The 26,795-nt window shown below is 57.1% G+C and overlaps 3 protein-coding genes across 6 annotated transcripts; 2 read left to right on the top strand and 1 right to left on the bottom strand.

Annotated features, from left to right (window-relative positions):
- Positions 1–1,210: 1,210 nt before the first annotated feature.
- C20H17orf99 (chromosome 20 C17orf99 homolog) lies at positions 1,211–8,781 on the top strand. 2 transcript variants are annotated; one of them, XM_033847798.1, is made up of 7 exons: positions 1,211–1,235; positions 1,815–1,922; positions 2,172–2,309; positions 2,666–2,695; positions 7,734–8,003; positions 8,160–8,256; positions 8,501–8,781. In XM_033847798.1, the coding sequence occupies exons 1-7, from the start codon at positions 1,226–1,228 to the stop codon at positions 8,505–8,507; spliced, it is 660 nt and encodes a 219-aa protein (XP_033703689.1). In that variant the 5' UTR covers positions 1,211–1,225; the 3' UTR covers positions 8,508–8,781. The 2 variants fall into 2 exon arrangements, with proteins under 2 accessions (XP_033703689.1, XP_073654190.1); XM_073798089.1 differs by lacking the exon at positions 8,501–8,781 and having other exon boundaries at positions 8,128–8,256.
- Positions 8,782–11,071: 2,290 nt separating this feature from the next.
- Positions 11,072–15,505, top strand: SYNGR2 (synaptogyrin 2). 2 transcript variants are annotated; one of them, XM_004313338.4, is made up of 4 exons: positions 11,573–11,731; positions 13,561–13,798; positions 14,187–14,326; positions 14,416–15,505. In XM_004313338.4, the coding sequence occupies exons 1-4, from the start codon at positions 11,633–11,635 to the stop codon at positions 14,611–14,613; spliced, it is 675 nt and encodes a 224-aa protein (XP_004313386.2). In that variant the 5' UTR covers positions 11,573–11,632; the 3' UTR covers positions 14,614–15,505. The 2 variants fall into 2 exon arrangements, with proteins under 2 accessions (XP_019794369.1, XP_004313386.2); XM_019938810.3 differs by lacking the exon at positions 14,187–14,326 and having other exon boundaries at positions 11,072–11,731.
- Positions 15,506–16,577: 1,072 nt separating this feature from the next.
- Positions 16,578–26,791, bottom strand: TK1 (thymidine kinase 1). 2 transcript variants are annotated; one of them, XM_019938809.3, is made up of 7 exons: positions 26,644–26,791; positions 26,524–26,555; positions 25,365–25,475; positions 23,067–23,160; positions 17,988–18,077; positions 17,574–17,693; positions 16,578–17,484 (listed from the first exon to the last, which is right to left on the bottom strand). In XM_019938809.3, the coding sequence occupies exons 1-7, from the start codon at positions 26,707–26,709 to the stop codon at positions 17,284–17,286; spliced, it is 714 nt and encodes a 237-aa protein (XP_019794368.1). In that variant the 5' UTR covers positions 26,710–26,791; the 3' UTR covers positions 16,578–17,283. The 2 variants fall into 2 exon arrangements, with proteins under 2 accessions (XP_019794368.1, XP_033703688.1); XM_033847797.2 differs by lacking the exon at positions 26,524–26,555 and having other exon boundaries at positions 26,644–26,731.
- Between the last annotated feature and the right edge of the window lie 4 nt (positions 26,792–26,795).

Here is a 26,795-nt window from a genome sequence, read left to right as displayed (position 1 = left end):
CTAGGAGAGCAGTTGAGGCCCTATTACAACATGGTCATTGGCCTAACGGAGCAAAGTGGGACAGATGGGAAGGGGCCCTGATGGCCCTGTGACCGTGCCGGCCCAGCGAGGCAACCTGGGGCTCAGGGGGGAGCCATCGCAGTCAGCAGGAGGGTTTCGTGGAGTGGGCGACTAGCGGGGCCTTGGGGGACAGAGGACTCGACCGGAGGTGAAGGCAGAGGAACAGCCTGAGCCACGGTGTAGAGACGGGCCGGGCGGGCCTGAGCTGTGGAAACTGGGACTCTGAGTCCTCTAGACTGGGCTCTGGGCCCCACGAGGACAACCAGAGTGAAGGCGGAACCAGCACACCTATGGCTGGGCTTGGAGAGCCCGGGGGTCCGGTAACGTTGAGCGTCTACCAGCAGCAAAGAAGACACACGTGGGCAGGGAGAGGCCCGTGGGGTTATTGCAGTAAGTGAAGCCAGGGTCTCTCCAGGTGCAGGAGCCCCAGTGCCTCCACCTTGGGGTGGGGGAGGGGGTCCCGGACTCTCCCCACCCAGCCCTGAGAGGGCTCCCAGCTACTCTGGCCAAGGCAGCCCAGCACAGATTCCCACCCAGGGGACCCTCCCAGGAAAGTGACGCAAGGAGGTGCTGGTAAGGCCATTTATCATAGAGGAGACTGGCCCTCGGTGGGCAGGAATCACGAAATGTCAGTCTAGTGGGTGACAGGAGAGCTTTGAGGACACCCTGACTCCGCTCCATCTAGGTGACCTGGGCTCACCTGGGGCAACCTACTCGGTGCTGTCACACCTGCAGCCTGTGGAGAAGAGGCGCAGAACAGCTCAGAGAAACAGCCCTCATTTGGTGGGGCACACAGGTGATGGCTGGAGAGGGGTAGTCGGGGTGAGGCAGTAGAGATGCCCCCGGTCCCACCAAGGCCTGGGGGAATTGTCCCTCGAGTCCACCCACCGTTCTCTGCTCTGACTCTGGCTCCCCAGACACACCGATAAAAGGGGGAGGCTTCTCATGAGCTGCCTCAGCTCGAATCAGAAGCCCTGAGCACAACGTAGAGGAAAAACCTCGAGCTTCTGGGACTTCAGGCAACAGATTGCCCACAGCTGAGGGGACCCTTCTGCCTGCCTTCAGTCGTCAGTTCCTTCCACGCACCCCTCCCGGCAGAGTGAGAACAGACTTTCTGGAAGGGAATTTCGCTAGGAAAACTAAGAGAAGATTAGCTTTTGCCCAAATGCAGAGAGGTAGGTGGGTCCCCAGAGCACATCCCCAGGGGTACGAGTCAGGACTCTGGGTGGCAAGGGACAGATGCTGATTCTTGCCCACTGAGGAGAAGGGACCACCGAGGTGACAAAGCCAGTCCTCAGGGGAGCTCCAGGACACTGTGCCCAGGCTTGGGCAGGGTCATCCCACCAGACCAGCTTCCCAACACGCCCAGGCCTCAGTGGGTGCCCCTGAGCCGGGCCTAGGGGCCCCAGGGCAGGGCTGTAACTGGCCTGCCTTGGGTCAGGTGCCGGTTCCCGGGCTGTGCTGGGGATGTGAGTGCCACTGACCTGTGAGGCTCTGTAGGAGAGAAGAGCCCGCACAGGAAGCAAATTGTTCCCTGGGGGCGGGACATCCTCCCTGAGGAAGGCACCTGTGTACAAATCAAAGCTCCATGTTCTGTGATAGCAGGAGAAAAACACATATGCAGCTGTGTCAGTGTAGAAACAGGGAGTGTTTCAATAAAGTCACTTCATTCATTTTTTTAAAAAAAAGCCTCTGTGGGATTGGATGGGTCCTAGTCCCACCTTACCTGCTCCCTCTCTTCTCTCTGCCCTGAGCCCCCAGCCCTGAGGGGTCCAACCCACCAGTTCTTCAGAAGGACCCTCATGATTACATCGGGCCCACCTCGATAATCTGGGATAATCCTCTCGTCTCAAAATCAGCGGGTTAGCAAGCTTAATTCCCCCTTGCTGGCTACCAGTGCCTCCACCTTGGGGTGGGGGGGTCCCAGTGAGGACTCCAGGGTGAGGACACGGACGTCTTCTACCCTGGGGTCCTACAGCTCGGCAGTGGCGGCGACTGTGAACCCTGGTTTGGCTCCTGGCCTCTCCTAACTCCCTGGGGGTGTGGGGAGAGTCGCCGTCCCGGGCCCAGCCCTGGGGCGCTGTGGCATCCCGGTTATCTCCCCGCTGCAGGCACGCACCCACCCAGGGAGCACCCAGAGGCTCTGGAGTGGAGGTGGCCTCGCTCGAGGAAGCGCTTGCCCTCCTGGCTGAGGGCCCCGCGCGGCAGAGCCATGAGCGTCCTGCGGCTGCTCTGCTTGGCTGCGCTAGGTGAGCTGCCCAGGGACGTGGTGGGAGGGGGCCGCTGCCAGGGCCTTGAGGTGGCAGACTCAGGGTCCAGGGGTCTAGGGAGCACAGGAGACACCTCTGCAAGCACAGGACAGAGAGGGGAAGGTTTAGGCTTGAGTCTCAGACCAGCCAGTTATTGCTTCACCACTCTGGGTCCACTCTACTCATCTGCAGAATGGGCTGATGATACGAAACGCTCCGGGCTCCAAAGAGCTTCTGTGAGTGACGGTGCTTGTGGAGTCCTGGGCCTCCTTCTGGGCTGAGGATGAGGCTTTCTGAGTGGGCTCTGGCCTCCCCTCCACCCTGGGCTCTCCTAACTGCCCTCCCCTCTCTTACAGCCACCAGCAGCTCCGCAAAGCAGGAGAAAGGTGAGTTTCCCCGCATGCTGGAGGGCGGAGTACCCCCAGATGGGGACCCTGGAGTCAGAGGCCCCACCCACGGTAGAGGCTTTGGCCGGCCGGGGGAAGGGTGTTGCGGGTGAGTGGCGTCTGCTGCTAGACCACTGGAAGGTTCTGGACCCCAGCCTCAACCCATGCAGGGCCCTGGAGGGTTGGAGAAGAGAAAGCTCTGCAGGAGGTGGGAGTGGGCGGGACAACAGACAGACGGTGGGGACAGTGACGTGGGGCAAGGAAAGTGCTTGGCTTCCCCTTGGGCTGTGTGTGGTGGGGGGGCAGGTATTACCAGCGGAGGCGGGCAGAGGGCGTGTCCCGGGTAGGTGTACCCCAATCACTCTGAGTGCCTGATCTGTAGCAGAAGCCCCTGGGGTGGGTGTGACCCCAGGGCAGGCTGGGGGCATTCTGGTGGGGTGCCTTGGCCCAGGAGGAGGGTGAGTGAGAGAATGAGGAAGTCTGGGCTCCCCCAACTCCCCCCTCCCTGAGGTCCAGCAAAGGGGAAACTGCCTGACTCTCAGAGGCAACAGGAAGGTGTCAGGGCCCCTCTCTCCACCAGCCGCCTGGTGTAAGAGCCAGTGAGAGGGGAGGCTCCCGGTGGCCGTCCCTCCTCCCCTCAGCTTTGGCCGCCTCTGTCTTTCCACTCCCCTTCCTTCTCCTGCCCTCTCCCCTGCCCCCATTTCCAGCCCTGTGACCCTTAAAGTCAAGGTGGTCAGTCACCTCCTCCTCTCCACATCTCTGCAAGGGCGGCTGCCCTTCCTCTGGTCTCATCTGGACCTGTAACTTCCCTGGTCTCAGGGCTGCAGCTGCAGCCGCTTCTATTCCACTTAAGGGTGGACCTCACTTGAGTGCCGCATGGGCTGAACTATCATTTCCTTATTTGCTTTAAAAACAAACACATCAAAAAAAAAAAAAAAAAAAACACATCATGGTGTTTCCGCTAAAAGGAGAACTGTGCAGGGCCCTGGCCTCTGGGTCTCCGGGAAGTACCTGGGCAGGGCCGGTCCACCCCCCTCCAGCCCCTGACTTCTGCTCAGACTCTTGCCCAGCAAGTCCTGCTAACTAAACTGCTAAGGAGCCGACTGACAAATCATTCATTCATTCATTCATTCATTCATTCATTTATCCAATCATTCAGTAATTACTGGTTGAGCATCTGTTTGGTACCAGGTGCTGCTTGAGGCCCCAGGATGGTGGGTGCAGAAACAAAACAGAGATCCCTACCCTCACGTAGCTTACATTCTAGTGGGGCCGGAGGGACAGATGATAATAAAAATAAGCACATTCTACAGCGTGCTAGAACGTGATAGGTCCCAGAGAACAGCAAGCGGGGAAGAGGGGAAGGGAACATGGGTTGGGGGTGGGGAGGGAGGGCACCATCTACTGGGAAGTCATCACTGAGAAGGGGACACGCCAGCAAGGACACGAAGGAGGTGGTAGAGCAGGATGTGCCTGGACAAGGGCCTGCGTGGCCAGAGCACAGGAAGCAGGGGCAGGGGAGTGTTGGATGAGGTAGGGGGGCAGTGTTGAGTCGGGGGGGCCCTGTGGGCATAGCAATGGGAGGGTTTACAGCAGAAGGGTTGACCTGATTTACTCTTCCTGGGGTCATTTTGGCTGCTGTGTTGAGAAGAGATGGGGTGGGGATGAAGGCTAGAATCCCAGAGAGCCTTTAGACTGTTCCCGGGATCCAGAGGAGAGATTGGGTGATAGCCAGGAGGCCTGGCAAGGTGGTCAAGGTATATTCTGAAGGCCTTTGCTGATAGATGGGATGGGATGGGAAAGACAGAGCTGTGGAAGATGACTCGGGGGGTTTGGGTCTGAGCAGCTGGGAACTGGCGAAGTCAAGGGCAGCCTTACAACTGATTACTACTAATGGGAACAAGAGGTTGGGCCTGAGATATTGGGTGTTAAGAGCCAAGATTTTGGAACGTTTCTGTGTATTTTGAAATCCCCAAGAATCATGGCAAGTGCAGTATTGAGTGTAGCAGGAACCAGGCACAAGAATCTTCAAGGGATGGTGGGCATTTCCAGGTAACTGTAACCCAGAGGGGCAGGGTGCAGTGTCCGAAGACATGAGGTTCAAGGCTGCTGTTTAGGGAGGGAGGAGGGAGAGTGGTCCAGGAATAGCAAGAGGATGCCCGCCCTCGCCATCCCAGGCCAGTGTTGGGAAGGCTGTGAGGACCCCCCGCCACCTGAGATACCACTGGTGCAGGCACTGTGTGGGGGAGGGGAGGCTGGTTTCCATTAGGCGTAGAAGGTGAGATGTGAGAGGAGAGCTTGAGGGTTCCGGGATTTGGTGCAACTGAGCCTACCAGCCTTCCAGAGGGCGCAGGGGGAGGTGGGACATAAAGGGGGACTTTCAGAGCCCTAGAAAAGGTGGGGCAGGAAGATGAGGCCTGGGGTCTCCCGTGGGGCTGCCATGAAAGAAGACAATGTTCGGGGTGGGGGGCTGGGGCGCGGCTGGTTGAAGGACAGATTCAGAGTGCGAGTGTGTACAAAGGAGTCTTGATAACTGTCCCCTCCCCCCAATCCTGAAACCCGCTTCACTTGTGAGGGGGCTGTGCTAGTTTCCTGGGGCTGCTCTAACGAAGTGCCACACAGAAATCGATTCTCTCCTGGTTCTGGAGGCTTCACCTGAAGGCTCACCTGCGGGCTGTGGTAGTCCTCGGCGTTGCCTGGCTTGTGACAGCATCACTCCAAACCCTGCCTCTGTCTTTACATGGCCTGTGTGTGTGTGTGTGTCTTTGTCTCTTCTCTTTAGGGCCCACCCTAATCCAGCAAGGGTTACTGAAGTCCATCTGTACGGACCCCATTTCCAAATAAGGTCCCATTCACAAGTACCTGGGGTTAAGGCTTGAATACATCTTCCTTTTTGGAGGACACAATTCAACTCTCAACAGATGGGCTGCTTGTTCAACCCTCATCAGATCCCTGGGCCCGAGCTCAGGTCTAATGAATTGGGCCTCCAGGGTTGCGACTCCAATCTCCAAGCTTCTGGGTTATCACAGAAACAAGCTAGGGAGAGGTAGGGGCGATCCTGAAGGGCCTCCAAGCCCAGCTGGACGGCAATCCACTGCCCGGCCTGGGCACAGCCCTAAGCTGCTCGCTCTTTCTTTAGTGACAGCGGGAGGCTCTGCACAGCCATTCGATCACCCCAGCCCTGGCTGGCTCAGCTTCCGGTCCCCGGGGTGTCCTTGTCGCTTGATCAAATTCTGAGTGTGCCATCCTATCTTCAAATGTTCAGACACAGATGATGAATTTGTAATTAAATGATAGACCCCTCGTTATGGGTGGGCTAGATGCATAAACTAAATAATCAAAAGGAAAGACCCACACAGGTCTTGTTAGAATAAAAAGTGAGTGCTCTACCCTGTAGGGCACTAAAACCGAAAGTGGCTTCTGTCTGTGAACTTATGTAAATCAGGCTTCTATTAATGGCCATCGTAATGGAAATGAAGGTGGGCCAGCACTTTCTTTCCATTTTTGTTAAGTCAAGGTCATTTCCCCACAGTGAAGGGAGCAACAGTGTCATCACCCTGAAGCCTGAACCCACATTTCCCCGGGGGTGGGGGGGGGGAAGATTCTGGCCCCAAGAGCCGTTGACTGTTGGGCCCCAGAGTCACGTTGACGAAATTGTTGGTAGCAGTTTGCAAACTGGTGCCCTGGAGAGTAGATTAAACTCTAGATAGAGCTTTACTTAACTTCAAAGATTTTGCATGAAGGAGTGTTTGAAAAAAAAATAGTATGAGGGCTTCCCTGGTGGTGCAGAGAGTCCGCCTGCCGATGCAGGGGACGCGGGTTCGTGCCCCGGTCTGGGAGGATCCCACGTGCTGCGGAGCGGCTGAGCCCGTGGGCCATGGCCGCTGAGCCTGCGCGTCCGGGTCCTGTGCTCCGCGGCGGGTGAGGCCACAACAGTGAGAGGCCCGCGTACCGCAAAAAAAAAAAAAAAAAAAAAAAAAAATTCTGGGTATTTCACATGAATAGAATCATACAATATGTGGCCTTTCGTGTCTGATGTATTTCATTCAGCATAATGTGTTTTTTTGGTTTTTTAAATTTATTTATTTATTTGGCTGTGTTGGGTCTTTGTTTCTGCGTTAGGGCTTTCTCTAGTTGTGGCAAGTGGGGGCCATTCTTCATCGCGGGGCGCGGGCCTCTCACTATCGCGGCCTCTCTTGTTGCGGAGCACAGGCTCCAGACGCTCAGGCTCAGCGGCCATGGCTTACGGGCCCAGCCGCTCCGCGGCATGTGAGATCTTCCCAGACCAGGGCTTGAACCCGTGTCCCCTGCATTAGCAGGCAGATTCTCAACCGCTGCTCCAGCAGGGAAGCCGCAGCATAATGTTTTTAAGGTTCATCCATGTTGTAGCAGGTGTCAGTGCTTCATTCCTTTTCATGGATGAATACTCTTCCGTCATGTGGATGGACCACATTTTGTTTATCCGTCATCCATTGATGGACATCTGGGCTGTTTCCACCTTTTGGCTGTTGTGAATAGTGCTGCTGTGAACATGTGTGTACAAGTATCTGTTAGCGTCCCTGTTTTCAATTCTTTTGGTATATAGCTAGGAGTGGAATTGCTGGGTCGTGTGGTAATTCTTTAACTTTTTGAGGAATTGCCAGACGAGCATTTTCTTAAGGTGCTTGTTAAACGTTGGTTTCCTTCTTCCTCTTTGGACTGTCTCATCTTTAAGAGACTGCCTAAATTTTATTCATTGTTAATCTGAATTCAAAATTAACTGGGTGTCCTGTATTTTTAGCTGCTCAGTCTGGCAACCCAGAATATACCACATGAAAATAAAACCAAATACATGGATGAAATTGTATGGTATACACTGCAAGTAGGGTAGAAGCTCAGACGCGAGGCGGAGGGAGCAATCCAGAAGGCTGCCTGAAGGAGCAATCAGTCAGTTAGGCCACTAGGCTCATCAGGCATGTGTACTGAGGGAACTGGCTAGGGGGAGGGCATTAAAGTCTCCCAGCCACACCTGTGCTCCCGCCCTCTCCCACCCTGCCAGAGCCGGTGTCCCAGCTGCAAGCTGACTTCACCCTGTTGGACAGGGGGTCAGGCCTCAGGGTAGAGGTGTTCTGCCAGGCATCCTCGGGCAGCCCACCCATCACCTACAGACTGGTCAGGAGGAACGGGCACATCCACATGCAGCAGACTCGGAACCCTGGGCAGCCAGCCAACTTCTCCTTCCCGCTGAACCAGACGTCGGACTGGTTCCGGTGCCAGGCTGAAAACAACATCAGCGTCCAGCACACTCCCTTCACACTGGTGCCCCCAGGTGAGAGGGCCCCTTGGTTTCCAGAGGGGCAGCTGGCGCTTCTGAGTAGGTCAGTGGGAGGTGCCAAGAGCAGGGACGGGTGCCCTGACGCAGCCATGCCTACCCGGGCCTGGCCTAACGGAAGTCCAGCCCAGCTGTCCCCCGCCTCCTTCACAGGAGAGCTGCCCCAGGGACCCACCTTCGCGCTGGCTGCCTGCCTCATCTCCATCATAGCCGTCTTTTCTTGGAAACTGAGCTGGACCAAGCAGATCAGGTAGGAAATGGGTGCTGGATGTGGGGGAGGAGTGAACTGCTGATGGCCTATGTGGACCAACGGGGGCCCTGGCTTGGCAGAGCCGGTGGTGGTTTGGTAGGGCAGGGCTGCCATTGGAACCAAGCAGGACCCTATGGGGCTTTCCCAGGACAGACCCCTCCTCCATATCTTCTGCTGTAGCTCCTCTCTGAAGTACCCAGATAACAGTATCTCATTTTTTCTGAATTTTTCCTGAATTTTTCAGATGCTAAAACCCACGACCCAATGGAAGAAATTAACTACTTGAGGATCATGGGTTCGTAGCCCAGGGGCCTTCTGGTGCCTAAGGATCGATAATGTTAACCTCTGTGACACCAACCAATCAGAGAATTGATCACATACCCTGCGGCTCCCCTCCCTCACCTGGCCGATAAAACTGCTTTGCTGAAAGCCCTCGAGGAGTTCGGAATTTGGGGGGGCAGAGCGCCCCTGCCCCGTTCCCCTTGCATGGCCCCGCAGTAAAACTTTCTGTGCTCCAAACTCCAACATTTTGTTCTGTTTGGCCTCACAGTGTGTTGGGCACATGAACTTGCGTTCGGTAACACCACCAGGGCAAAGAAAGGGCCGTATGGCTTATGCATGACTTGCAAAAGTTTACTTAGGGCCTACCGTGTGCCAAGTGCCCATGGAGCACGTTGGCGGCTTTATCTGACCCTGACCATGCTCTAGCCGCCTTGTCGTGGAGTCCACTGCCTCTGGGTGGGGCTCTCTCCAATACTCCCTATTGGTCTGAGGAGGATGGAGCCTCCGGGGCACCAGGGTGGGCCAGGGGCTTCTACCCTCCATGGAAACCCCGTCAGTCTTTCCAGCTGGTGACCGGAGGCAGGGGCCGGACCTCCTGGGGTCCCCTCTCGAAGGCTATTACTTCACTGACTTGTAAAGTGACCAGGGCCTTTGTGCTGTCCAACCCTGGGCACCGCAGGCCTCTGTGCGCCCCACCTGCCTGGCCTTTGGCAGTGGTCACCTCTGCCTCCGAACTTCTCACCTCCCCTCATTCCTAAGACACTTCTGTCTCCTGGTCATCCTCCCCGCCCCTCTGGTACCAAAGCTGTCTCCCTAGAATCACACCCCTGTCCCTCCCTCGAAGAGAAACCAATTACTCTTATCTAAGTTTCAGGAGGAAGCAGCAAACAGAAAAAAAACAAGAACCAGTTAGAACCAACTAGGCTCAAGATGGCGGAGGATTCGACTTCCAATAGATCTAGAGCCTTACTACACGCTCTATACGTTAGCTAAATGACACACCCACCAGCGCCAGGACAGCTGGCGATCACCATGATGACAACCAGAAAAGCCCCTATGAGAACTGAAAAGGAGAGTTGCATCAGTTCCAGGTCCAAACCACACCCCTGTTCTTGGATAACTCATGAATATTCCTCCCACTCATTCCAAACCCCTCCCTTTTACTCCAACCCTCCTATTTATTTGGTGTCTCCAACTGAATTGGGTTGAGTTGATTTGCAAACTAGGTTCCCGCTTCTCCATTCTTTGGCCATTGAAGAAAGCTGGTGCTCTTCCAGTCTCAGCATCCGTTTTGTTATTGACTGAGCAAATCAAACCTCCCTGGCTGAGACAGGGGGTCTCAGCCCGAGCTAGGACCCCAGTGTGGGTTTGGTCGACCAATTCACTAACACCTGGCCAGCCTCTTTGGTGGGCTTTGTCCAGGAGTCCTTGGCACTCTCCTTGTCTTACCTCTGCGCCCCTCCCTCCCAAGTCTGTCCCAGAGGCTAGGCTCATGGGCGAGCCATGTCAGCTCTCTGAGCCTCAGTTTCCCCTTCTATAACAGGGGGTATACAGACCAGGGGCCAGTACTTGGCCTCCAGGTGATTCAGTGCCCCCACCTTATTTCGTGGTGTGACTAAGCCTCACGCCCCTCGTCCTGCCCAGGGCACTGATGCACTTGCCACCAATAAAATTCCTGGAGGCCTTGGGAGGGGGTGGCTGGGACGTATGCTGGCTTAACCTGGAGTCTCAACTCCTTTGTCATCAAGGTCGTGACCAGAAGATGCAGGCTGGGCAGAGTCCCCAGGAGAGCCCTGGTCCTTGTCCCCTATAGAAGGACCCACCATTTGAAGAAATGAAATGAAGAAAAGAATGAAGAAAAGCCCCACCAGCCTGGATTCTTGGAGCGCTGGTGTTCTTCATCAAATACTCATGGTGCTAGTTTGAGGGATTTAGGATGGGGGGAGCTGTAGGGGGAAGGAGAGGTCCATAGGAGGACGGGGCTCTGTGAGGGCCCCTCTCCTCACCGCTCAGCAGCTCGTCACCGTCCATCCAGGTCTGGGGAGACGGTGGGGTAGATGTGAAGGCCCAGAGGCACCAGCCCACCCAGGGCCACTGCTTCCTCCCCCACCCCTGCTCCCCTCTTCCCTGGAGTGGCACCCCATCTCCTGGTGGCCCAGTCCTCTGGCTCCACTGCTTACCTGTCACCGTCCCATTCACCTGGAGGACTCTGGGCCCCACCTGGCCAGCACCCCCTCATTAATCTTTACCTGCAACTATGATGTCTGGAATTCCTCCCTGCCGAGTCAGCCTGAGGCCCCTGGAGAACCAGCCCCCCTCCCCACCCACACACACCTAGAGCCATCCCAGTTGGGACGCTCTGAACCATTTCCGGAAAGAATTGTATTAAACTCTGCCCCCTGCCGGCCACCCTGGGAACTTCGTTTCTGTCTGCACACCATCTTGGAGCCTGGAAGTCGGCCCTACGCACGGCCCTACATGGCCCTGGGGCCGGGCCCGGCTCGGGAAAAACTGGGAGGGGCGGTGGTCTCGACCACATCCCAGGCTTAGCTCCAGAGAGGAGAAAAGAGTGACAGGCCATGCAGGGAGGGGTCCAGGCTGTGGCCTGGGGTTTAAGTAGAATGGGGGAGAAGAGAGGAGGTGCGTAGGAGCCTGGGTCTTGGGCAGATGGGGCCCAGACGGCGTCTGGCGGGACTTCCTGGAGGCGGAGGCGGGAGTGCAGGGGCAAAGAGTGGATGGAGCAGGCGGGCGGGCCCTCCTTGCGACCCTCTCTTCCTGGGGACTCTCTGGCCCTTTCCAGTCGCCCTGCGGACCAGTAGAGCAGAGGGACGAGACTCCGGCCGAGAGGTGGGCTGGACAACGAGTCCGCTGCCGCTGGACGGATGTCGGCCGCTGGAAGCGCAGGCCGGGATGTCGGGGTAACCCTGCCGCTCCTGCACCGCCGCTCGTCTTGGGCGGACTTTGCCCTCGGTCCCTGGGGCGGTGCTGGCCACGCCCCTGGGGAGGAGCCGGGCAGGGGGCGGGGCGGCGGGCTGGCTCCTCAGCAGTCCGCGGCTGCGGCGGCGGCGGCGTCGGCGGCGGCTGCGACGGCGACATGGAGAGCGGGGCCTACGGCGCGGCCAAGGCGGGCGGCTCCTTCGACCTGAGGCGCTTCCTGACGCAGCCGCAGGTGGTGGTGCGCGCCGTGTGCTTGGTGAGCCGGGGTGCGGGGCCTCGGGGAACCGACTTCGTCGCCAGGCCGGGGGAGTGGGGCCGCTGGGAGCCTGAGAGCGCGACAGGTGGTGGCGGCCGAGGCCCGGGGGTGGGAGCGGCGCGCGTGGGGCGGGCGAGCGGGGCCCGGGACCCTCCAGCCCCTCACCCCCCGAGCCCCGCCGCCCCCCGAACCCGGGTCCCGCCACCCCCCACCTCCCAGCCCGGGCGCGGAATGGCCGGGCGGCACCGCGGGGAGCAGGCCCGTCGCCCTGCTGGCAGTGGGAGGAGTTTGAGGCGGCTCCAGGACAGGTGGCCGGCACGCCGCGACTCCCACCCTGGGGGAATTCATCAGGAAGGGGCTTTCCGAAGCCACGTGGGGTGCGTGGGGTTGGGGGGCAGCCTGGCGCCCTGATACAGAGTCTCTCAAGAGCAGCCCATGGGTCTGCTTCCCCATCCAAGATCAGGTGACCCCAGGATGTTCCCCTCCATGTGAGCTGGCTGAGCGCTCCAGTACCAGGTTACCGGGGTGGGGCGTTGGTGGGAGGTCCCATGCTCTCGGACAACCGGAGCCCAAAGCTGAACAAGCTGTTAGCCAGCCCGCAGGCAGAGGGCTGGGCATGCGGCGCCCACACCACACCTGCCCCTGCCTGGACTGGAGCCCTACGCGTTGCCCTGGTGACACTCTCACCCCCGCTCTGCCTGACTGTGGGGTCTGACTCCAGGAGCAGATGCCCACGTTTCGGGATGGCAGTGCCAGGAGTCAGGCTGGCACACTGCTCCCAGCATCCAGAGTTCCGGCTTCATCTCCAGCTGGGGGTGGGGCCTGTGACTGCCAGCTCCAGAGCCTATTGAGAGGGCCTTGTGCAGGCAGGCAGGGCAGGCTGGGGAGAGGCCTGGGCCGGTCCCAGAGAGAGCCAGGCCTCCAGACTGTCCCGGGTCTGCTGACATAAGGCAGGGGTGAGCGGTGGCCTTTCAGTTTGGGGCGGAGACGGGTGATGTGAGGCTTTTCGCAAGGGCCTGGAGCCCCTCCCAGCGTTCTGGCTGGTACACCCCCTCGACCCCCACCCCAGTACATCCAGGGGTCTGCGTGCAGAGCTGTGTCCACAGGCCTGCTGGGCAGACCAGCGTGAGGTGCTCTGTGTGGGTGGGACCCACTGTGAGCGGGAGGCCAGCTGGGGTTCCCTGGGAGGGCAGGGGCCAGGATGCCAAAGAGCCCAGAATTCCTTGTAGGAAAGAAGCTGGCCAAACTGGGGAGCCCAGCAGGGAAGAGGTGGAGGGGGCTCCAGGAGGTGGGGGTCTGGGGACGCTATTTCGGCTCAGAGGCATGGCTTTCCTGAGGTGGGAGGAGCCCTCCATCACTGGGTGTTTAGGCAGAGCCTGGGTGCTGTAGAGGTGACTCAGACAGGTGATGGGGGTGAGACTCCAAGCTTGGGTTTTTATGACTTTGTGACCCATCCTGTTTAAAACTCACTGAAAGTGGGAGTGCTTTAGTTTGGGCGATTGCCCTTAATCTTCAAGTACCTAACCACCAGTACCCATCCTCCAGGCAGACAGCTGGGCGGGCAGTCCCCTCCCAGGAGATCCCCTTCACTCCCCACCATCCCCAGTCCAGGAATCCCCGGCCATGCCCCTCGTGACTTGTGACTGGTGTCTGGAGGTAGCCCAGGAGAAGGGAGAGGGAGGGGCTCGCTCCCCAAGTTCAGGAGGGGCTGGGACACCAACCTGGAGCATGGGGGACAGCAGGAGCAGAGGAGGCCCCACTCTGTGTGCCACCTGGGGGGTTTGTCACAGGGTAGCAGTCACTCAGCCCTTCCCCTGCCTCCCCCTCAGGTCTTCGCCTTGATCGTGTTCTCATGCATCTTCGGTGAGGGCTACAGCAACACCCACGAGTCCAGACAGCAGTACTGCGTGTTCAACCGCAACGAGGACGCGTGCCGCTTCGGCAGCGCCATCGGGGTGCTGGCCTTCCTGGCCTCGGCCTTCTTCTTCGTGATCGACGTCTATTTCCCCCAGATCAGCAACGCCACTGACCGCAAGTACCTGGTCATCAGCGACCTGCTCTTCTCAGGTATCTGCCGGCTGCACCTCCATTTGATCTTGGGGTGAACAGGAGCGGCAGTGGTCCCAAGAGCTCTAGGGTGCTGTGACCGCAGGGCTTGGGAGGGGTGGGAGTAGCCCCAGGTTCCCAGACCTCCCAGCAGACAGGCTGGCACGGAAGGATTTCTCACCATCTGCTGAAACCCTCCGCAGCTGAGTGGGACTTGGAGCAAGGACTCCCAGGATAGCATCTTGTCCCCACCCTGGCTTCTGCATCAGTGCCCTTTGCACCCCCGGAGGCTTCTCCCTCCTGCCTGCTCCGTGGAGCTGACCCTGCCCTCCTGCCGGCTCCGTGGAGCTGACCCTGCCCTCCTGCCGGCTCCGTGGAGCTGACCCTGCCCTCCTGGCCTTCTCCCCAGCTCTCTGGACCTTCATGTGGTTCGTCAGCTTCTGCTTCCTTGCCAATCAGTGGGCAGCCACCAAGCCGGAATACGTGCTGGTGGGAGCCGACTCGGCCCGGGCGGCCATCGCCTTCAGCTTCTTTTCTGTCTTCTCCTGGGTAAGTGGACCAGGACGGGCCAGGGCCCTGGTGTCTTTGGTGAAGGGTGGTGGAGGGCTGAGGAACCCAAACCTCGGGGCTCTCTGCAGGGCGTGCTGGCCTCCTTGGCCTACCAGCGCTACAAGGCCGGAGTGGACGACTTCATCCAGAACTATGTGGACCCCACTCTGGACCCCAGCACGGCCTACGCCTCCTACCCAGGCGCGCCTGTGGACAGCTACCAACAGCCGCCCTTCACCCAGAACGCCGAGACCACAGAGGGCTACCAGCCGCCCCCCGTGTACTGAGCTGCGGCCGGGGATGGTAAGGGGAGGAGGGAGGGCGCCTGGGGAGCCTCCCCTCTTCCCGGACTCCTCCCCCGAGGCTGGTCTCCCAGAGCTGCCGGCCCCGCTCGATCCACCTGGCGCCTGTCGGAGCTGACGCAGGGCCTGGAGAGAGAGCCCCTGCCTCCTCGTCCTGGCTCTGGCCTCAGAGCCTCGGCCTGTGCCCCAGGGGGCTTCACCTACCACTCCTCGAGGGCATTTTTTAGGGAAGGGTTTTTGTTTGGATGGGTTTTGTCATTGCTTTTAATGATCCCCAACCCCACCTGAAGTAGCTCCAAGGGCCCGATGTGCTGGTTTGACAAGTGCCTTAGCTTCTCCCCAGCCTGAAGGAGCCGGGCCACGTGCAGGCCTCGGTGGCCACCGCCATCTGGGGGTCTCTGCCAAAGATGAGGCTGTGGGGCCTTCCCCCTGCTCTGCTGCTGGCACTGGGCTGGGGCTCCTTTCCTCCTCACTCAGGTTCGTTCTGCCCCCAGCCCCCTGCCCCCTGCCTGCTCTGCGAGCGGCAGCCCGTGCTCACTGCTGAAGTGTCTGCTCGCTTGGATCTGGGCTCTGTGCCAGTGCCTCTGGGTCACCTTCCTGACAGCCTAGGCGCAGGGCTGGTGCCGCCCCCCACCAGCGGGCTCGGGCGGGCAGCCCTGTCTCTGCTCCCACCCTTTGGCCGCAGGAAGGGGCTTTGCCTGACGACAGCACCCAGGTTTATGTAAATACCCCAGCACCGTTAGTTGGGAGGCGTGGAGCACACCCACAGCCCCCAGGCTGCTCTGAATGTGTTGCAGAGCCTCGGGGGAGATGCACAGCACCCTTGGATTCTGTTGACTAACTTTGGAGATGGAATAAATGTTTTTCTCATTCATAATCTCCATTGTCATGGGTGGGACCTCTGTCTAGGGGTAGGAGAAAGAGAAATTCCACCCTGAGGTACACCCTCTTGCCGAGGTCTTATGGAACCTGTATTTGAACAGAGTTGTGGCAGTCTGGCCCTCCAGCGTGCCTAGCAGCTCCCCGCCACCCCCACCCCCCCACCGACCCAGGGTCTCATTGCTCACGCTGCCCTCCCATCAGCATCTTAAAATAGTAACTGTGCTCAGCCTGTAAACAACATGGCTTTTCTGGGCCGCTCTGCCAGGGTCCTGGTGTGCCCCTGGAGGGGTAGGGGCCCTCTGCTTCCCATAGACAGGGCTCAGCACCTCTGCAGCCTGTTCCGGACACACAGGGGGCCGGCCTGACCGCCCAGCCCGCCCCAGGGAACAAGCCCGGCTCAGGCAGGAGGCCAGGGCCCCCAGGGCAACTCGGGGCTTCCCCTTTTGAGCCCAGACAGGGAGCTGTCAAAAGTGGGCCCCAACAGTTTCAAAATCCTGAGTAAAAACTAATAGGGTTTGGGAATTACGTTCTCATCACTGTACTGCACCTTTGTAACCTGGGACCAACCGCGAGCAAAGGGGAGGGAGAAGCTGGGGCGAGGGTGGGGAACCCGGACCCCCATCTGCATGGGGCACACCTACAGCCCAGGCTCACCCCACCCACACCTGACCTGGCGCACTCTTGCCTCCGTGTAAGCTGCCCACAGCGTATTTTCTGAGGCACAGCAGAGCTGGTCTTCTTGGCTCCTGAACTGTCAAGTGTCTGTTTCACAAACAAAACCTGACCTCACAGCCCCATCTGGCAGCACAGACCAAAGCTTCATCTTTCCAACCTGGGCCTCAGGCTCCTTCATCCACCCATCTTGACCTGAAACCTGCCCCGACAGAAGAGCAGGCAAACATTCCTCTCAGGACACACTTCACGATCATTTCTCAGTTAAAAAGCGTTGTGGCTAAGAGATCAGTAGTACTAGAAAATGATTTGAAAAGAAATCCCCATACCTAAATCAGGTCACAGCTGTCTCCAGTGAGACCTGGGGAATCCCAGACAGTTAAAGAGAAATACGCTTTCATCAACCAGTAAATTTTAATATTAGTTATTAATATCACACACTACAACAGAAAAATCACAGCCCCTGCTTTAAAAGACAAGCCCCTGGGATCTGAGCCCCAGCAGGGTGTCACCCACATGGAAGAAGCTGTAATTCTGGAGAAAATGATCGCCAGAGCAGGAAGGGCTTTTGGCCGAAAGGGAAGTAAGAGAGAACAAGTCCAGCCATCCTCAGAAGGGCCAGGAGCCCGTCCCAGGCAGGGGGACTAAAGTCTTTGCACTAGAGGAGGCTCGGTGCTGAGCCAGAGGTGCTGGTGCTCCGACTTCCCAGTGAGAACAGAAACTCAACAGCAAAAGCCACAAAAGGGGAAGAAGCCAGGAGCGCCGATGCCACAGGAGCTCGCGCCTCCGGCCTCACCGCTTGGAGAGGGAGGGACTCACGTCAGCAGTGGCCCCGCGCCGGCCTGGGGTGGATTGTGAGTAGTCTGGGAAGGGAACTGAGGGAAGCCGGCGGGCAGGCAAGGAGGGAAGTGTGATGTGCAGACCACCGGCCCATGGCCCTTGGCCGGGGAAGGGGCGCTGGTGAAACTTCACCCCCCCACCCCCGCTTCCTCCTCCAAGAAGGCCGGGCAGCACGCAGGGGGCAGGCGTCCGCCAGGGGGCAGCAGCAGGCACGGGAGCAGGTGGCTGGTCAGCGCCCGTCCTGGGTGTGGGGCCTGTGCCTCAGTTGGCCGGGCTGCACTGCAGGATCTGATGAGGAGCGAATAGCTTCCTGGCTCCCATGGCCTCCCCGGGCTTTCCCAGCACTGGGCAGTTCTCTTTATTCTCTTTGCTGTCCAGCCCGACAGGCTGACCCGAGGCCTTCTTGAAGTAGCAGAGGCGGCACACGGAGTGGTACTTGTCTGCACCTCCTATCACCTCGACCTGGCCATGGGACAGGAAGCGCCGGGACTGAGCGGGGACACAGCACCACCCCCTCCCCTCCACCCCTTGGGGAAGGCAGGAGGCGCCACCTCTTTCTCCACGCCCAGCCTCTTGGTGTAGGCGGCCTCTCGGAAGCACTCCATGCACACCGCCGTCAGCTTCACCACACTCTCGGCCAGGGGCACCAGGTTCAGGATGGTCCCGAAAGCCTGTATTCCCATGGAAAGACTGGTGTGCACTTACCTCACCGGGTGGGCTTTTCCTTGAAACCCTCTGATTCACAGCCCTGAAGCCAGGAAACTAGGCCCTGACCTTGCTTTCCCCCAGAGCACCAGCCCCTGCAGCAGGCGGCCTAGTCTGGGGCAAACCAGGGAGCTGGGTCTGGCTCGCCTGAGCGCCTGGGCTCTGGCAGTCTGGTCATCCAGGGTGCGGTGAGCTGTGCACAGCCCCGGCCCCTTCCTCCCTCCTGGGTCCCATCCCGAGACCTGGACCAGACGCCTTACCTTCCTCTGGAAGGTCCCATCCAGTGCAGCCACAATGACGGTCTTCCCGGCATTGGCCATGGTCTCGCTGAACTCCACGATGTCGGGGAACTGGAAAGGGTGAGAGGAGGAGTGAGCTTCCGCCCTGGGCAGCAGCTTCCAGGAACCACGAACACGTGGCTGGACCCAACAGCTCTGGCCACCTGGATCGGCGTGGAGCGCGAGAATAGGGTGGCCCCAGCCCCCCACACCCGGCACGCTGCCTGCACATCTGCAGCAGCCCCAGTCGCTCCACCATCCTGCCAGCTTTCCATGGCAGACCCGGGCCCCACTCCAGGCCAAGCACCCGGAACAGTCACCAGGAGAGGCAGTCTGCTACCGCAGTGGTCAAAAGCCCAGGCCAGAGGCTGCCTTGGGCTTGAACCGTGGTCTTGGTTGGACCCATTAGCTGTGACCTTGGCAATGACTTCACGTTTCTGAGCCCAAGAAAAGGCAAGGAAGGCCCTTGGTGGTGTTTAGGGATTCAGGAGCCTCGAATAATTTATGACATATGCTATATGGCCGAGAGGCAGGCTCTGTGTGCTTGCCTTTCTTTAAAAACATAATGTGCCCGTGTGACGCCTTGAGAAGGGGTGAGGGTTCCACTGGCCACTTAGAGCAGGATGGCACGGCACACCCTTCTAAATACAGGGCCTGCAGAAAGGTCACTTACTTGGGAAATCAAATTTCAAGTGGCCCAGGGCAAGGCTGCTACTTAAATTCTTTGGTGAACTTTCACTGGTCAATCATCTGTCTAGATTGGTCTTTGGGTTGGGTGAAGTGGGAGTTCTTGTGTTTGGGCAAGGGGTCTCTCTCCAAGCCGTTCATGTAGGTGCAAAATTACCAAGACCTGAGGGCTCAGCAAGACGAGGTCCAGGAGAGGGGTTAGAAAACCTGGATCAGTTCCAGCGGGAGTCACCAAAGCCAGATCTGACGGCCTCTGCAGGGCTGCCGAGCCTGAGCTACGGAAACAGCATCTCCCACCCAGAGGCTCCAGCCTGGCTCCAGGTGAGGCCCCTCTTCTTCTCTAAAGGACTCATCACAGGTCACAGAAATGCAGCCCCCAGCCTGCAAGGAGCTGTCAGCCAGTGCCCTCCACCCTACCCCCATTGTCACAAACAAAATGGTTTCCAGACATTGCCAGATATCCCCCGGGTAGGGGCTGGGGGCAAAACTGCCCTGGGATGAGCACCCCCTGCGTCTCACTCTCCCTGTCAAGGCCTCATCAGATGTGGGTCCTTCCACACCAGGGTTTGGGGACCTCTCAGGGTCCTCCACCTTGCCCGCTGCAGCGATGCCCACCATCAGAGACTTCAATTCTTCCACTTAAACTTTGTCCCCTGTTCACATGCCACCCCGCCCCCACCCAAACACTGAACCCTGGGCCTCCAGCTGGGGTTCCTGAATGATCAAAGGTAAGGTCAGAGCTGTCTGCAACATCCCAGAATGCCCACTGGTAACCAACCACATTACTGACGTTTGTTCTTATTGCCATTAAATTTTTTAGGTTATGTTATGGGTTGAATTGTGTCCCTTCCCACCCCCCAAATCCATACGTAGAAACCCTCACCCCCAATACCTCAGAACCTTATTTGGAGAGAGGATCTTTGCAGAGGTATCCAGTCATAAAGTAGGTCAGTAGGGTCACACTCCAGTATGACTGGTGTCCTTGTAAAAAGGGGAAATTTGGACACAGAGAGGGACAGACACAGGGAGCAGATGGCCACCTGCACGCCAAGGGGACAGGACTGGAACAGATTCTTCCTCACGGCCTCGGGGGAACCCACCCTGCCCACACCTTGGCCTTGGGCTCCCAGCCTCCAGAGCTGTGGGAAGTAAATGTCTGTGGTTTAAACCGCCCAGTCTGTGGTACGTGTCACAGCAGCCATAGACTCTAATACAGGTTACATTCAAAGCGGAACTTCAGAGGACCTAGTAAACGTAGGGTTTTCTTGGTAGACAAAAATGATTGCCACACGGGATCCAGGTAGAAAAGTAACGGGGGGTTTCTTGATGGTGACAAGTCTACCCATTTGGTTCACCTGCAGATCCAGCACCTGGGCTGACCTGCCGTGAGCCACTTCCTGAACAAGGTTTGATGAGGGGAGAGGACCGAAAGGGGAGATCAGGAAGCCAAGAAGTAGTTTCACCCTCGTCCTTATCTTGCCGAGAGGTGGCGCCCTCATGATGCACGAGGGAAGCACCCCAGCCCTGCCCCGGTGGAGGCCCGGCTTCCCGGCAGCCAGGCTGGTGTTGAAGGCGCAAAGGCCACAGAGGACAGGAACGAAGGATGTTACACTGAAACATTCAACCGTTCCACCATGAATGGTAGAGACTAAATGAGATGCACAGACCAAATCCAGAGGCAAATAAACAGGGAAGAAATATTTACAGCATGTGACAAACTGGCACCGATTACATCATGTCCTGTAGAGGAAAGATCAACCAAGAGAAGGAGGCAATTTACAAAAGTAGAAACACAGGGAAAATGATGTCAGCCACCAGAGCAACAAAAGAGAAGGGCAGTTGGAACAGGATGTGTGTATGCAGCCGCCAACACCCTGCCCTCCACCGCCGGGGATTTCCGCAAACACCCAGATGACTCTCCCCCCACCCCCCATGCTGTCCTTGCTCCTCCAGCAGAGGAGACGCCCTGGGCGGCTTCCAGGCTCTCCCAGGGTTACCGCCAAAGTCTTTCCCGCTGACCTGGCCAAAGCCCCTGGCCTCCTGGCTGCTCCTGAGACATGCCCAAAAGCACACTCCTGACTGGGAACCTTCACCCCACTTTCCTTTTGGCCCCTTTCTGACCGTCCTCATAAAGCATCATCCCCACCTTAGCTCTACCCCCTCACAGTGCCTTTCTCCCCCGGTTGCCACCACCTTTTACATATTTCTCTCCCCCAACTAGAATGTAAGTGCAAGGGTGAGACCCTGGCTGTACCCCCAACACCTAGAACATCGCTGCCACACAGCACAAGCTCAGAAAACACTTACTGAATGAATGAGATCGGTCCCTTGACCAGTGATTCTACTTAGTAGATAAACCCCAATACACCGGACGATAGCCAGGATGTCCGCACACACGTCCGTCACAGCCTGTAAGTGCCACACCCAAGGGGCCAGCTCGTGGAAGACATGGGATGTTCATAAGGATAGGTATTTGCTGATGAGGAAAAAATGGTCACAACACGTGATATGAGCCCGATCTATAAATACGAACTTCCAGCAAGGCCATTCTGTGACTGTGATGGTCAAGACAAAACCAGACCCCTCCTAGGGAATTCCCTGGTGGTCCCAGTGGTCTCTGCGCTCTCACTGCTGAGGGCCCGGGTTCAATCCCTGGTCAGGGAACTGGATCTCACATGCTGCAACTAAAGATCCCGCACGCTGCAACGAAGACCCTGTGTGCTGCAACTAAGACCCAGCACAGACAAAAAAAAAAATTAAAAAGAAACAGAGGTAAGACCAACACTTGGAGTGACACTGTGCGGCTGGCATGCCCAGGATCCAGCTGCCCACCTACCACTGCACCCTCAGCTTATAGCGTGGGGTCTTCAGATGTACCACTCTCCAAGGGAAGGATGAAGGGAGGGAGAGGCAGTCCTTTTGTCAGGTCCCATGTTGAGAGGCAACTGAGGCAGCCACCTCTGGGCCCCAGAACTTCTTGCAGAGCAAGACCCACAGGGGTGAGGGCAGAACAGAAGATTGGTGATGTTTCTGCAGTAGGTTTAATAAACACTAGTTATGGGAACTCGAGTTTGACTTGCTGGCCAGGGAGGAAGTAGCCATAGAAACAGGGAACAGAACTGTGGGGCAGGGACTTCCCTGGTGGCGCAGTGGTTAAGAATCCGCCTGCCAATGCAGGGGACACGGGTCCGATCCCTGGTCCGGGAAGATCCCTCATGCTGCAGAGCAGCTAAGCCCATGCTCCACAACTACTGAGCCTGTGCTCTAGAGCCCGCGAGCCACAACAAGAGAAGACACCGCATTGAGAAGCCCACACACCACAATGAAGGGTAGCCCCTGCTCTCCGCAACCAGAGAAAGCCTGCGCAACAACGAAGACCTAACACCGCCAAAAAATAAATAAAAAAAAAGAAGCGGACTTCCCTGGTGGTGCAGTGATTAAGAATCCACCTGCCAGTGCAGGGGACACGGGTTCGAGCCCTGGTCCGGGAAGATTCCACAAAGCCCGTGTGCCACAACTGCTGAGCCTGCGCTCTAGAGCCCGCGAGCCACAGCTACTGAGCCCACGAGCCACAACTACTGAAGCCCGTGCGCCTAGAGCCCGTGCTCCGCAACAAGAGAAGCCACCACAATGAGAAGCCCACGCACCGCAACGAAGAGTAGCCCCTGCTCGCCGCAACTAGAGAAAGCCCGCACGCAGCAACGAAGACCCAATGCAGCCAAACATAAATAAGTAAATAAATAAACTATATATATTAAAAAATTATTTTTACAGTAAACAAAAAATTTGATTTCTCAACACTGGTGTATAGGGAGGGTTTGGTTCTGTTTAGCTCAATGTTGCTTCTTTTTTTAAAAAAAATTTATTTATTTATTTATTTATTTATGTTTGGCTGCGTTGGGTCTTCGTTGCTGCGCGCGGGCTTTCTCTAGTTGCGGCGAGCAGGGGCTACTCTTCGTTGCGGTGCATGGGCTTCTCATTGTGGTGGCTTCTCTTGTTGCGGAGCACGGGCTCTAGGTGCACGGGCTTCAGTAGTTGTGGCTCGTGGGCTTAGTTGCTCCATGGCATGTGGGATCTTCCTGGACCAGGGCTTGAACCCGTGCCCCCTGAATTGGCAGGAGGATTCTTAACCACTGTGCTACCAGGGAAGTCCTGTAAATTTTTTTTTTTTTAAGGTACAATAAATTCTATATAACAGTAACACAGAAAGCAGTAAAGGGAATTCAAAGGGTATTCAGACACTAGTTAAAGCAAGTTAACAATGTTTACCTTATAAAAATATCAGAAATTGAACCAATAACCTCCAAATCAGCAGAGGAAAAAGGGGGACAGTTGAGTTCACAGGAAGAGTGCTATCAGGACAAGTCAACTTACAAACTGCCCTTCGTCGATGCCTATAACAGCCACGCCCAGGGCCTCCTGGGCCACATCCCGGAGCACGCAGGCTGGCAGGGCCTCCATGGTGTTCCTGGGGACAGAAAGCCAGAGTGTGAGCAAGAGAAGGGAGCCAGAGGAGACCAGGAACCAGAATGAGGGGCCAGGGAAATGGTCTCATGAGCAACCCCTACCTGCAGAGCAGGCTGAGATGTCTGCCCAGAGCTTTGAGAAATTAGCACCTGTGGGAAGGCATCTGGGGAGAAGAGTAAAGGCCTTTGTTTGGAAAACCAGTTATTCAACAAGAGCTATTTCACTTCACGCTTTGGACTGGAAATTAGCAATGCCCAATGTAAAGCTCAACCCAGATGCAAAGCTCCTCTCTGCTGTGTGTGTGTGTGTGTGTGTGTGTGTGTGTGTGTGTGTGTGTGTGTGTGTGTGTGGTGGGGTGGGGTGGGGTGGGGTGCAGACAGGGTTACTTCATCAGGTACAGTGCCTGGGGCCCATGATGCTTTGGGGACGAATGAAACATTTTAATTTCTTCTAAAAATCAGAATAAATGTAACTCAGTCTGGATTATCTTTGTCTTTATATCAATGCAGTCATAAATTATATATTTTTATTTTTTTCTTTATAGAGGAAGGGGCCCATGAAAATCCTACCATGGCCCCGGGCAGACCATTAGCGCCAGAATCTAAGACTAGGCGCACCAGCAGAGATAAGCCACGAACACCGACCAGCAGTGCAGTGACCTAGGATTCCCTCCCTTTGACTCCTCTGGTTGATTAAAGGATTTCTCAGAGATCATAGAGCTATTAACGGGCAGAGGCAGGATTCAGATCCGCATTCATACCGCTGCCTCGTGTGTCCTGAGGGGAGGTTCCTACCCAGCAGAGTCTGAAAGTGAAAGGCCATGTGTGGGAGTGTTCCAGTGCATTCAATGACGCGGTGGACCCCACCCTGCCCCACAGCCAGGCCTTTTGGAAGAGGAATGCTGTTCTTTGTCTTCTAGTTTCTGTTTTTCTGCAATGTTATTTTCTTCTGTTTCCATTTTTGCCTGCTCCTCTGAACTACCCTTCCAAGGAGCTAGGAGTTTCCTGACGGCTCTGCAGTTTTGCAGCTATATATTTATGTAAAACTTTACAACTACTTAGTGATGATCTTGCTTTGATCCTGCAGGCAACGCAAGCCGGTTCCAGCTTCAGCAAGAGCAGCGTCTCTGGAGCACCGTCACCCCTGCCAAGCGCTAGGCCTCTGCTGCAGCTCGTCTGGGCCTCTACAGCCCAGATTAGAGAGGATTTGTGACACTGGGGCAGAGCCTGGATTCCACCCCCATCTGACAGACCCAGAAGCTGCACTTCTAATCTTCTCCACTGCTTTCACTGTCCTCCCCTGACACTTCTCACGTCCTGAGCAGCGGACACCTATGTTTTAGGGATGAGAAAGCAAACGTGGAGACGTAAATGACCTGCATCAGGCAACATGTCCAGGAAACGTCACTCAACGTTTAACTTAACTCCAAGTCCTGGGCCCTCTCCGCCTCACCCACCTGCCCAGCTTCAGAGCCCCCCGCACTCCCACCCTGAAGCCACACACAGCACAGCCTTGATGCTGGGGGCTCAGGTGGATGAATCTGGAAGACGAGAAAAGTGTCTCAGCCTCCAAACCATCAGGCCCTAAATGCTGTACGGAACGGCAGGAGTGGTATTAAATTTAACCTCCCAACCTCAGGCTGCAGGCTGAAATGTCCACAGGACACAGGCAGATAAACATAAAAGGGGGATGCACAAAGGTCACGAGACAGGGAGTCAGCAAGGACAAGCCAACTAAAAACTTAAATAAAATTCAGCCTGCAGGCCAGCAAAACCAGTCTGCAACCTCCACATAGGTCAAGAGCAGGGTTTCTCAACCTTGGCCAGACATTACTGACATTTGGGGCTGGATCATTCTTTGTTATGGGGCTGTCTGTGCATTGTAGGATGTAGTGGCATCCCTGCCCTTTACCCACTAGTTGCCATCATGCCCTTACCTCCTCCTGTTGTGAAAACTAAAAAACGTCTCCAGACATTGCAAATAGACGCTGGCGGGCAGAATCACGTCCCGCTAGGAACCACTGGACTAGAGCCCCAAGAAAGGCCAAGTTCTAGGGTACCTTGCCAAGCAACCTGGAAAGTTTGCAGATTTGAATGGTTCACTGCCTGGCATCAGCATTATTAACCATCCTCTCTAAAGAGTTCTGACAGTCACTGGCCTTCTCACAAAAGGTGTGGGGACAGGACAGAAGGGGCAGGGACTGACCGGTCATGCGTGGAGAAGTTGCTGCTGTAACGCGTATCCTTGGCATATTTGATCACCAGGCACTTGTACTGGGCAATCTGGAAGCGACGGACCCGTCTCATCAGCTCAGTACTGCAAGGTAAGGCCCATGCATAAGTGTGGGCGAGGAAGACCCCATCAGCACAAGTCGGGCTCCTTACCGCCTTCTAGGGGTATACAGCCTGAGCCCCACCAATGGATGGGAAGGCTGCAGGGCAGGGCGTGGACCAGTGAGGACAGAAAAGGCCCACACAGAGAGTTCAGTCTCGACCCAGGAGGGAGGAGCATGCCTGGGCTGATAGTCATTCTCTATGGGGAGGGTGGCAAAGAAGGGCCCTCAGGTGATTCGGGGAAGGGCTGGAGGAGTGATTTTGTTGGGGGCAAAGCAAAGACCACATGCACAGGAGAGGGGTTCAGATTCCATTCCAAAGTAATCTCACCCCACAGTTCTTCACATAGCCTGAACTAACTTCACAGAACCTTTTGGTGCAACAAGGGAAGTGCTTTGTCTCTGAGTCCAAGAGCCCACCCTGAGCCCACCCTGAGCCCACCCTGAGCCTCACCGTCGTGGGCAAGGGATTTGAGCTGGAGTGATTCCCCAGTGCCATATAGGAAGGGGGGCCAGGGGAGTTACTGGGGGCTCACTGGGATTGGTTCTATCACTTCAGGGAAGCAAAGGCACCAGCGCTTGACTCTTCAGTGTGGAGAGTAACTACGCTCCTGGGCCATCTAAGGAAACAATCATACACTGCAAGGAAGCCACAGATACTGCACGGCGCACAGAGCCTGGCCACCGTAGATGCACCCTTCAGAGAGGGCTTTAGTGAGGGGCTAAACGGTGAGCAGCTGTGACCAGCTCCCGGAAGGAGCGGTGGTTGAATGACCCCAAGGGGAAGAGGTCCCGACCCGGACGGGAAGGGGAGGAGCTTCTCCTCCGGTAGGATCCCACGGAGGAGAGGCATCCTGGGCGCGAACGCGGGGTCGGGCAGTGGGGGCTGCTCTAGAAGCGGGGCTCTGAGAGGGGCGGCAGGCTCGGGGTCGTGGGGCGTCATGGGAGGAGGACGGGGTCCTGGGGGTTGGAGGAGAAGCAGGGAAGTAGAGGAAGAGATCCCGGCCTACCCCTGTCCCGCGAGGCCATTACCTTTTTCCTGAGAACATGGGTCCGAGAATCACCTAGGAGAGAAGGAGAGGTCACTGGGCCCCGGTGCGCACGGACACCCGGGCCTCGATCACGACTCCGACCCCGCCCCGCGGCCCGCACCTGGATCTGCCCCCGGGTCTTGCTGGGGGAGCCGGGCAGCACGGTGGGCAAGTTGATGCAGCTCATGGTGCCTTCAGGGAGATCACAAATCGAGGGCCCGGCCGCCGCCGCCGCCGCCGCCGCCGCCGCCGCCGCCGCCGCCGCCGCCGCCG

This window comes from Tursiops truncatus, chromosome 20 (genome assembly GCF_011762595.2).
Source record: "Tursiops truncatus isolate mTurTru1 chromosome 20, mTurTru1.mat.Y, whole genome shotgun sequence".
NCBI classification, from domain to species: Eukaryota; Metazoa; Chordata; class Mammalia; order Artiodactyla; family Delphinidae; genus Tursiops; species Tursiops truncatus.
Note: the sequence above shows the minus strand (reverse complement) of the source record. Positions and strands in the feature narration are given on the sequence as shown.

Bases quoted from the DNA above. Each gene is read 5' to 3' on its own strand.
- C20H17orf99 (XM_033847798.1), top strand. The intron at 2,310-2,665 runs GTGAGCTGCCCA...CCTCTCTTACAG, and splicing joins GCTCTGCTTGGCTGCGCTAG to CCACCAGCAGCTCCGCAAAG. The intron at 8,004-8,159 runs GTGAGAGGGCCC...CCTCCTTCACAG, and splicing joins CTTCACACTGGTGCCCCCAG to GAGAGCTGCCCCAGGGACCC.
- SYNGR2 (XM_004313338.4), top strand. From the start codon at position 11,633: ATGGAGAGCGGGGCCTACGGCGCGGCCAAGGCGGGCGGCTCCTTCGAC. The intron at 11,732-13,560 runs GTGAGCCGGGGT...CCTCCCCCTCAG, and splicing joins TGGTGCGCGCCGTGTGCTTG to GTCTTCGCCTTGATCGTGTT. The intron at 14,327-14,415 runs GTAAGTGGACCA...GGCTCTCTGCAG, and splicing joins TCTTTTCTGTCTTCTCCTGG to GGCGTGCTGGCCTCCTTGGC.
- TK1 (XM_019938809.3), bottom strand. From the start codon at position 26,709: ATGAGCTGCATCAACTTGCCCACCGTGCTGCCCGGCTCCCCCAGCAAG. The intron at 26,556-26,643 runs GTGCGGGCCGCG...CTTCTCTCCTAG, and splicing joins AGACCCGGGGGCAGATCCAG to GTGATTCTCGGACCCATGTT. The intron at 23,161-25,364 runs GTCAGTCCCTGC...TTCTGTCCCCAG, and splicing joins AACTTCTCCACGCATGACCG to GAACACCATGGAGGCCCTGC.